At 43.4% G+C, this 10,900-nt stretch overlaps 1 protein-coding gene across 1 annotated transcript in view; it reads left to right on the forward strand.

Moving 5' to 3' along the window:
* The window catches only part of ATP8A2 (ATPase phospholipid transporting 8A2), a 728,462-nt gene extending 717,767 nt beyond the window's left edge, over positions 1-10,695 (forward strand). Inside the window, exons 35-36 of the mRNA XM_040422449.1 lie at positions 6,015-6,106; positions 10,304-10,695. Of these exons, the coding sequence (XP_040278383.1) occupies positions 6,015-6,106; positions 10,304-10,401 (190 nt within the window). The 3' untranslated portion in view covers positions 10,402-10,695. The remainder of the gene's footprint in view (positions 1-6,014; positions 6,107-10,303) is intronic.
* The last annotated feature ends 205 nt before the right edge of the window (positions 10,696-10,900 follow it).

The raw sequence follows: 10,900 nt of genomic DNA on the forward strand, positions 1-10,900 counted from the left end.
GTCATGTCTCAAGGCTTATTTTAAGAGCTGAATATTGACTTATAAGATAGCTGCCTTACATCTGGTGGCATTAGAGGCTAAGCTTGTTAAGAGCTCATTTTCATTTCTTCCCACTTTAGACAAAATAATAAAGGTCCCTCTAAGAGTAAAACAGTCCCTTCTTTGGTGGAGGGTAAAGAAAAATCTTCAAAAAGTTGTGTTCTGGCGACATACAAATCAGATAGTTATTACAACCGACGCCAGCGGTCGAGGTTGGGGGATCCACACCCAAGACCAAGCAGTTCAGGGTATTTGGAGTCAAAGAATGGCAGCAGCATCATTAAATTTAAAATAACTCATGGCGGTATACAAAGTACTTCTTTCCCTACAATTAATTGTAAAATTCCAACATGTGAAGGTTCTGTCCGACAATGCCACTACAGTGGCTTATCTAAAACGGCAGGGGGGGGACAAAGAGCAAGGCACTGCAAGATCTTTCAAAAATGATTTTTTTGTTGGGCAGAAAAAAACTTAACCACTCTGACAGCAGTCCATCTAAGAGGCAAGGAAATCACAGTTACAGACTATCCCAGCAGGAAAAGTCTGAAAGAAGGAGAATTGTCGCTAGACTCAGAAATGTTCAAACAAATATCAGAAAGGTGGGGAACCCCGATCGTAGACCTTTTCGAAGATTGAAAAAACAGACAGGTCAAAGAATTTGGTTCCCTCTCTGTTTGGGATCAGCCTCTGATAGTAGACGCTCTGTCTACCCCATGGCCAAAAGGTCTTCCTTACGCTTTTTCGCCTTTCAGTCTAATTCCGAGGGTATTGATGAAGGCAATAGAGGAGAAGGCGCAACTCAACTGATACTAATTGCACCCTTCTGGCTGAAAAGGTCCTGGTTTCCTCTCCTGTTCGATCTGGCTGCCGGGGAATTCTGGTCCTTCCCAGCCTATCCAGATCTCCTGCGTCAGGGCCCAGTGTTCCATCCAAGTGTATACCAGTTGCACCTAACAGCCTGGAGACTGAACAAGTTCTGCTAAAACGAAAGGGTCTGTCAGAACCGGTAATTCCCACTCTTCTATATAGTAAAAAGGATACAACTTCCAAAATCTATTCAAGAACATGGGAAACCTTTTTAAGATTTGCAGGGGATAGATGGTATTCCAGTCAAGATCCCGATATTCCACTAATATTGGATTATCTTCAGTCCGGTCTGGATAGGGGGCTCAGACCAAGCACCCTTAAAGTACAGATCTCGGCAGTAAGCAATTTTTTAGAAATAAAGCTGGCAGATCTACCTCTGATAAAGCGATTTCTAAAAGGGGCAACAAGACGATTACCGTTTGTTCATTGCACTATTCCACCTTGGGATTTAAACCTGGTGCTGGAGGTTCTGATGGATGTGCCCTTTGAACCCTTACAAGTTATCTCGCTAAAACTTCGAACGTTAAAAAACACCTTTTTATTGGCAATTACATCGGCCAGAAGGGTGGGGGAGATACAAGCCTTTTCCCGTAAAGCACTATACCTCACGGTGTTGGAGGGCAGTATTATTCTCAGACATACCCCTATGTTTCTGCCTAAGGTTGTTTTCGAATTCCATCGTCATCAGGAGGTATCCCTTCCATCCTTTTGCCAAAATCCATCTTCAAAAATAGAGGAAAAATATCATAACCTGGATGTAAGACGGTGTATATTAACCTACCTGGAGGTCTCCAAAGAGTTCAGGAGCTCAGATCACCTTCTTCTTCAATATCAAGGCCAGCATAAAGGATCAGCAGCAAGCAAGAGTACCATAGAATTCTGCTATCTTCACAAGAACCTGACTCTAAAGAGATTAAAGCTCACTCCACTAGGGCGGTTTCGGCCTCATGGGCAGAAAATGCCTCTGTGTCTGTAGAACAGATATGCAGGGCAGCCACGTGGGCAAACCCAAATACTTTTTTTAAACATTGTAAGTTGGATGTGCTCCATAACTATGATTTATCATTTGGCAGAAAAGTATTATCTGCGGTAGTCCCACCCTAAAAACTTTTGTTTCTCTGTTACTCCTCCTAAGAGTGCCGCTGGGGAAAAGGGATAATTACTCTTACCGGTAATTGGATTTTCCAATAGCCTCCACAATGGCACTGGAGTTTCCCAATCCTTATTATTTTATGTAAATTATGTTGTTTTGTTAAATATTCAATACACTTCCTGCACTACTAACAAGTCCTATGTCATTAACTGAAGCAGGTAAAGGGAGGGGGCCTTCTAAACTTTAGCTTCTACGTTGTTTCCTGTCCTGGGGAGGTGGGGACACCCTCCTGAGAGTGCCGTTGTGGATGCTATTGGAAAATCCAATTAGCGGTAAGAGTAATTAACCCTTTTTCTTCTCTAGCAATTTTCTAAACGGATTATGAAATTAGCTTTGTAGATTCTGCTGTTGTCAGGAATTTCTAATGCCATCATATATATACGGGCAGCTTCAGTAGAGATTCCTGCATTTCATTATGTTTATGTGGGTGATGAAATAGTCTGGATTATAAAACAGTCATAGGGAATTAGATAAAATTGACTTATAAATGGAAAGAACCTCAAGAAAAGCCTCCAAGAAAATTCTAAAATTCTTAGGGTATGGTTACAAGAAAGTCATATAATGTGTTTCAGTGGTGTCACAATGCGACATGCTGGGACTGTGATGCAATTAGCAAAAAATTCCAATTTGGATGTTTAGTTTGCAAATGTTGCAGTAGCTTGCGACAACATTGAAATACATTATATGAGATGTTGCGAGACTTTCTTGTCGCGTGACAAATGTCACACGCTACAGATTTTCACCGATTTTTCTTCCGGTGCATTTGAACAGGCTTACAGAAACCCGATTTATCTGGATTAAAGGTGGGCTTTCATCAAGTTTGACGCAGAGTTCCACTTAAATCCGTGGCAAAATCAGTGTTAGATCCTGAGTGTGAGAAAGGGGCCTTACATGTCATTTATTATACTGGTGGCTTTGTATGTGATAGAGACCATTAGGTCCCCTTGTGGATCAGAACCTGGGTTCAAGGACAACCTTTGTACCCCCTATAACTGCACCCCTAGTGGGAAGGTTGTTTTCTTTAGTCATCTCAGGAATGTTAAAGGGGTTTTCCAGTACTCAGATGTGGATGGCCTGTCCTCAGGATAGGTTGTCAATATCGGTGCGGGTGAGACAACCCACACCCCTACCAGTCAGATGTTTTGGTTGGTCAGCCTGTGGCATCAGACACCACAGAGTGGAGAGTAGGCTCCATCCACTGTAGTTTTGGGGGTACTGTAGCTCAGCTTCCATTCACTTGAGTGGGATCTGAGCTGCAATATCCCATCATGGTGGACAGAGCCTGCTCCATCCACTGTATTGTTTCTGGTGCCAACGGTTGCCCAAAACAGCTAGTCCGTGGTGGTTCCCCCAAAAGATCTGATATTAATGACCTATCTTGAATATCTAAGTATTGGAAAACTCCAGTGCACATTCTAAGTAAATATTGAAGTCGTTTTTATGGTACTAAAAAGGAAATATGGCCGTACAGGGAGGTTGTATCACATGGAGGGCTGAAGAATACCTGCAGTATATAGCAATCCTGCTACTGATATTACTCTATATGCATAACTGAATATATGCAGCATGTGTCTCAGCGTTAGGTAAATCCATCGAGTCCTAATCATCTCTCCTCCAGTAAACGTACGCAGCTTCAAGACAATGGACGAGCAGGAAATGAAACACATTAAAAGCTGCATGTCAGTCCGGCCTGAGGTCTGCTGATTGTCATCTATAGCTGGAGAATATATAGAGTATTATGATTCCTATGCAGAATATGATATGTGCTGACATTCGCTTTACCGCCCGGAGCAGATGAAACATTTATAGTGGGCGAGCTCCCTATGTATCGGTATCAGTTATACATCAAAGCTGGCGCCTGAGATGATACATTACTCCATTATTTCCTCAAGATATGCTTCCTTCTAGTAACCAGAGAACATGGCCGCCTGCTCTATGTGTTTCGATAAATCTCTGTAGTAAAGCAAAATTAGGAATAAAAGTACATATAAAGTGGGCTATACACATTATCTGAGTCTCAGATGACCTGCCATTTTCCGGTGAGACTGGCAACTCTCCCCCAATGGCCTCGTGGTTCTTGACTGAAGCTGGCCATGCTCCAAACGGAATGCGGCCATGCCGTGTGGTAATACCCTTAGGCTAGTTTTAACACTAGTGTTCAGAGACCCAGCAGGCTGTTCCGGCATGAAACAGCCTTCCAGAGCTCTCTGGATCCAACATTGTCGGACGCTGCGTGAATGCCCGTCAGCCCCATTAACTATAATTGGGATTGGCGGAGATCCAGACGCAACACAGTTTTAGTCCGGCTCATTCTCGGCATATTTGCCGGGTGGTGGCCAGATCTCCGCCAGTCTCCATTATAGTTATAGTTGGGCATTCAGGCAGCGCCTGGCAATGTCAGATCCAGAGAGCTCTGCCGGAACAGCCTGCCGGATCTCTGAACTTCTAATGTGAAACTAGACTTAGGCCTCATTCACAAATCCGTGTCCGTGATGGCATGGTCCGTCTTTCATCCATGACGTTGCCTGTGATTTATCCGTGTTTGATCTGTGGTTCTGTGATTTTTAGTTCATGCATCATCCGTATTCCACAGACATTGCTATATTAGTTTCCAGAGCATCTTCTAGTAATGATCCATGAAAACCACGGACCAAACACGGATGGCATCCATAGACACATAGACTATACACACATTAAAGTCAATGGGTACGTATGCTGTCCATGGACCACAGCCAGCATATATGTATGCTATTCACTGACATCTGAAAGAGGCCTTATTCTGCAAGTATAATACTTAGAGCTTATGCTCACGACCATATTTTGTATCCATGTCCGATCCACATTTTTTTGAGGATTGCACACGAACCCTTTCATTTCTATGGGTCCTTTAAAAAAAACTGGACTGCTCACAGATGTCATCTGTGTGCTGTCTGCATCCATACGTCCATTTCGCAAAAAGATAGAACATGTCCTATTCTTGGCTGCAAAATGTTGATTCATTGAAGTCAACAGTTGAGCAAAAAGATGGATGCAACACCGAACGTCACACGGGCGTCATCCATGTCATCCATGTTTTGCGGATCATATTGACTTAGACTGGTCTAGTTTATTTGTGCATGGAAAAAAGTTGCATCTTTGTGTAGAAAAATCGCATGTCTCCTAGGAAGTGTGACTTTAAATGCAAAAAAGTCATGCTTCACCACTGAAAACAGACAAAGAAAAGTACGCCAACCCTGGGGTGGGGAAGAACTTAGACTGGTTGTGCGACAAATTCAGGTGCAAAAAAGGCGCACCTACATAAATAGATCGGAAAAAGTTGAAAAAGTTTGAAAACTTCTGACTTGGTCTAAAAAATCTAAATAGGAGAACGAGGCGCAAAAGCCTCCAAAACAGATGCAGTTTCAGTAGTAAATGCGACTAAAAAAATAAGACTGTCTAAGGGCTCATGCACACGACCGCTGTTGGCTGGTGGCCGTATTGCGGCCCACGAATAGCAGGTCTGCAATAGCACCAGCCATTTGTGCACCACATCACGGATGTGGACCCATTCACTTGAGTGCTTCCGTGGTTTTCTGCCCGACCGCAATAAATAGAACATATGTTTTTTTGTGGTGCGGACGGATCACGGACCCATTCAAGTGGAATGGGTCTGCATCCGACTGCGCCAGCCACACGGATGGTGCCCGTGCATTGGGGACAGCAAATTGTGTTTGTGTGCATGAGCCCTAAAACAGCTATATTTCTTAGACTAAAACAGGCACAAACACTTTAGTAACTGCGCCCCATTGATGCAGTCCTAGCGTTAGTTTTCTGCATCTTGGATAAGAAAAGTTCCCCCTTGGTTGCCGAAAAGCCTGCCCTCCGGTAAGAGGAGCCCATCTGAGAAGGGAGGCAGCAGCTGTTTCCGCCCGGGTTGACAAGCATTGAAAGTAATGTTTATTTGATCTCATTGCAGCTTGAACGAACGTGACCACTTGTTGAAGCGACTTGGCAGAAAAACCCCTCCGAGCCTGTTTCGTGCTAATTCCGTCCAGCAAAGTGTATCATGTAAGTATGTGAGCGTAAAGAATCCGGCCGGCCGCTTCCTGCAGGCAGGTGGGGGGGTCTGAATTTAATTAAAGCAGGTAGAGCCGATACCAGAGGAAGCTTTGAGCTCGGAGACTTGAATTTGCATTGGGATCTCTATCTGACCCCAGGCTTGAAGGTACGCTTTGTTAGAAAGGTAAAGCCTGTTTTCTTGTGCTTCATAAAGGCATTCTGCTTCCTGGTTGGTAAAGGTTAGGCCTCATGCCCACGGCCGTTGCTCGGCCATTCTGTGCATTGGAGACCGCAATTTGCAGTCCCTAATGCACGGGCAACATTCGTGCAGATTCCGCTGACGGATCCAGACCCATTCAACTATTTTTTTTGCGGTGCGGAGGCACGGAACCCCGTGGAAGCACTCGGTAGTGCTTCCGTGGGGTTCTGTGCCTCCGTTCCGCATTGCGCCTTCCGGATTGCGAACCCATTCAAGTGAAAAGGTCCGCATCTTTGATGCGATGCAAAAATGGTGGGGCCCATATATGGTGGACCCGTTGTTTGCGTGAACGCATGAACATGTGCATGAGCCCTTATACTGGATAAAGGCGGCTCAGTGGGGATTTTATCCTAAAATAATGCAAATTACCTGGGAATCTAGATCCAGGAGCCATTCTCTTGCATGAAGTCTTTTTAAAGAGGAGCTGACTTTGTAAATACTTCTAATCTCCATGAAATAATTATTGACTGTCTTCTCTTTGAATGCTATGTTATGCCGTTCCTCTGTTATTCCTTCTAGAACTTTGTGAATGAAGGTCCGTCTGGGTGTTACCAGTTGGGGGTGTGGCCCTGCACAGGCAGCACTGATTGGATAGTGGTTGATTGTGCAGGGACACACCCCTAGCTGGCAAAACCAAGTTGTAGCTTTACTCCTAGACGTCTAGAAGGAATAATAGAGGAATTGCACACACAGAGTCAGAAATATGGAAGCTCCAGAACTGTCATTTCATGTAGAATACAATGATTTGCTAAAAATAGACATCTTTAAAGAGGACTGCTTTAGTAAAAACGTATACTTCCAGTGAAATCATTTTCAACCATCTTTTCTTAGAACTCTACTTTGTGTTATTCCTCTGTTGTTCTTCCTGGAAATGTCCAATATTCTGTAAACTATAGAAGCATATTATAACGCTTCCTTCCCGACAATTGGCAGCACGTGTAAATGCGCCTTTAGTATTCATCACACGGTCATTGGGCTTTAGGTCCCTTCAAGAGTTGCTGAAGCTGAATGGTGCCGGGAATCTTGGACATGTCTTATGTGATAGTCACTGGCAGCTGGAAGACGTATAACGAGGGACACTTCACAGGACAATGTCAGGAAAGGAGGGGGGGGGGGGAGTATAGGATTTCACAACACATAGCAAGTCCTCAAGAAAATCAGTTTCTGCCATAAGGTAGCCATATACATAAGATAGCTGACCGGTGTCTCTTCTGACAACCCCACATGGAAGATAAGCGGCTGCCAGATATCTCTGCCTTTTATCTCCTTGGAAAAGAAAGGGTTGTAACAGGTTAAAATCCAACCAGTCCAATTCTTCAACTGGGCTGCAGAACGTGGCACGTCCATTACACACTGGATGGAGCCTTCTGCTTTCAGCTCTGTCTGCCGTCTGGTTTCCAGCGTCGGTGGCTGCTGCAGACAGCTGATTGGTGGAGGTCATCAATATCTCAAAGGTGGAAAACCCCTTTAAGGCCCCTTGCAGACGAGCGTGAGCGTTCAGTGAAAAATGCGCGATTTCGCAAGCAAGTTCATTCAGTTTTGCCTGCGATCGTGTTCAGTTGTTCAGTTTTTATTGCGCGGGTGCCATGCGATTTAATGCGTTTTAAATTAAAAAAATTGAAGGTATATAAACAACATCTCTTAGCAACCATCTGTGAAAAACGCATCGCATCCGCACTTGCTTGCGCATGCGATGCGATTTTCACGCAGCCCCATTCACTTCTATGTTCTAAATCGCGGAATATAGAACATGCTGTGATTTTCACGCAACGCAAAAGTGATGCGTGAAAACCAACGCTCATGTACACAGCCCCATTGAAAAATGAATAGGTCTGGATTCCGTGCGGGCGCAATGCGTTCGTGTCACGCATTGCACCCCCGTGGAATACTCGTTCGTGTGAAAGGGGCCTTTTGCCCAGGCTGATGATTGGTAACAAAAACAGTCGTTCACGGTTATTGACCCGTGTATACATGCTGCCGCCACCAATCACCAGACAAATGAGTGAACACCTTTTTACCGGGTGTTTTAATCTTTCATACGGCACCAAAATCATGTTTTGTCAGCAGCACATCTCCTCGAATAAACAGTATGCGAACTAAAGGGGGTACGCACAATTGTAGTGGTGATCGTTTGTTCCCCTTTCAGTTGCCATGGAACCTGTAAAATTGCGCGCCGCTTTGTTAATTCCGGTATTGAGATATGGCAGAGGACCTCAATACCAGAATTAAACGATTCCGTTTTGATTTTGCACATCAGGATGCAGTTGTGTGAAATCAAAATGAAAAAAAAAAAAAAAAGGATCCGTCACTAAATACATTGAAAGTCAATGGGTAAGGCTCCTAAAAAAACTGATCAGTTACCATTGACTTTCATTGTTTTTAGTGCCGGATTCAGTTTTTATGACCAGACAAAAAACCGCAGCTTGCAGTTTTTTCCGGTATTGAGATCCCCTGCCCGATCTCAATACCGGAAACCAACAATGCAAGTGTGAAAGTAGCCTAACCAAGAGCTTGGCCATAAACGTAATCGATAGTGATCCGGCCAACCACTAATATTAGACCTGATGTCTACCATTACAGTGGGGCATGAGATAAGCAGCTGGCACGTGCTGGCGTTTCACTCCCCTGATAGCTGACCTCAGCCAGGGATCGGCCAGGTCTATAGACATTACATTGTTTGCCGATCCTGTCAAAATGGCTGACAAACATCTCTAACGTCCGTCAATGCATTAAATTGTTAGGCCTAATTCACACAAACTGGCAAAATGGCATGTGACAGCTGTTTAAGTAAATCCTGTCACATGGCCATTTTTAGAACCAATTTAAGTCAATCGGACTGTTCACATGGGCATTTTTTTAATGGTCCGTGAATAGCGGCTGTCAAAAAATAGGACATGTCCTATTTTTGGACGTTTTCATGGCCTGGTGGACCCCTTTTTTTTTTTAACGGCCGTTTAGACAGAAGTGCACCCGTCTAACATATGTTAAAGCCGGATACACTAGGTAAAAAATAGGCCTTTCAGGGGTTAAAATCTTCTTTATACTGGGAGCAACTAATGGACGTATTAATAATACTGATAGCCCCTAATGGGGGCATTAATAATACTAGAGGGCACTAATAGGCCCATTAATAATATACTGGGAGCCACTAATGGGGGCATTAATAATACTGGGAGCAACTAATGGAGGTATTAATAATACTGATAGCCACTAATGGAGGTATTACTAATACTAGAGGGCACTAATAGGCCATTAATAATATACTGGGAGCCACTAATGGGGGCATTAATAATACTGGGAGCCATTAATGGGGGTATTAATAATATTGGGAGCAACTAATGAAGGTATTAATAATACTGATAGCCACTAATGGGGGCATTAATAATACTAGAGGGCACTAATAGGGCCATTAATAATATACTGGGAGCTATTAATGGGGGCATTAATAATACTGGGAGCAACTAATGGAGGTATTAATAATACTGGGAGCAACTAATGGGGGCATTAATAATACTAGAGGGCACTAATAGGGCCATTAATATACTGGGAGCCACTAATGGGGGCATAAATAATACTGGGAGCAACTAATGGAGCTATTAATAATACTAGGAGCCACTAATGGGGGAATTAATAATACTAGGGGCCACTAATGAGGGTATTAATAATACTGGGGGCAATAATAGGGACATCAATAACAGTGGTGGACTCTGAAGAGGAAATTAATTATACTAGGGGCACTATGGTGGGGGATTTGATTGGCTGTTTTTAATGGCTGTTAAAAATGGATGCAAAACGGACGTTAAAATGGACAGAAAATGAATGCAAAAATGCCTCGGAATCTTACTTTCACAGTCTCCCCTATAGGTCAGATAATACCCGCCATCCTTTTGTTCCAATGTGCCGTTCTTGAAATGTTCTTCTACCTTTTCTCACTTCTATTTTTTCAGATGGATTTGCCTTTTCTCAAGAAGAACACGGCGTTGTTTCCCAGTCTCAAGTTGTCCGATCTTATGACACAACAAAACAAAGAAGTGGGATAGAATAACAGAAGACCTCAGTGACCGGTGGCAGAAATAATGAGCTCTGGACAATACTTCTACTGTTAAGAGATATTTCACTACGTTTGGCCGCAGCAGCCAAAAACTGGGAAATCCATTTCTGTGGCCTTTGCCAATAAATTTCTTAACTTTTATTTTCCCCCAGCAGGACCTGCATGAGATTTCAATTAAACTATGCATTACAGGTCTGGCTGGGAGCTAAGAGGTTAAGCTGTGTACTTCTCGCTGGGGCACAGCCTGTTAAAAAATTATTCTTTGGCTGTGTCCTGATTCCGACTTGTTTTTTTTGTTTTTTTCTACCACAATTACATACCTGTCTCGCAGCCACGTTTTTCCATCGCTACTACAATGGAATGCTGCAGTTAGGGGCCATTCTTCATAACGAGGGGACATTGTGGAGAAAAGTTTGTCAAAGATGCAATAGGTGAAATTTTTTTTTTTTTTTTCCTGTGTCAGTACACTTTTTGCTGTTTTGACTCTTAAAGA

Source organism: Bufo bufo, chromosome 3, assembly GCF_905171765.1.
Source record: "Bufo bufo chromosome 3, aBufBuf1.1, whole genome shotgun sequence".
Classification (NCBI taxonomy): Eukaryota; Metazoa; Chordata; class Amphibia; order Anura; family Bufonidae; genus Bufo; species Bufo bufo.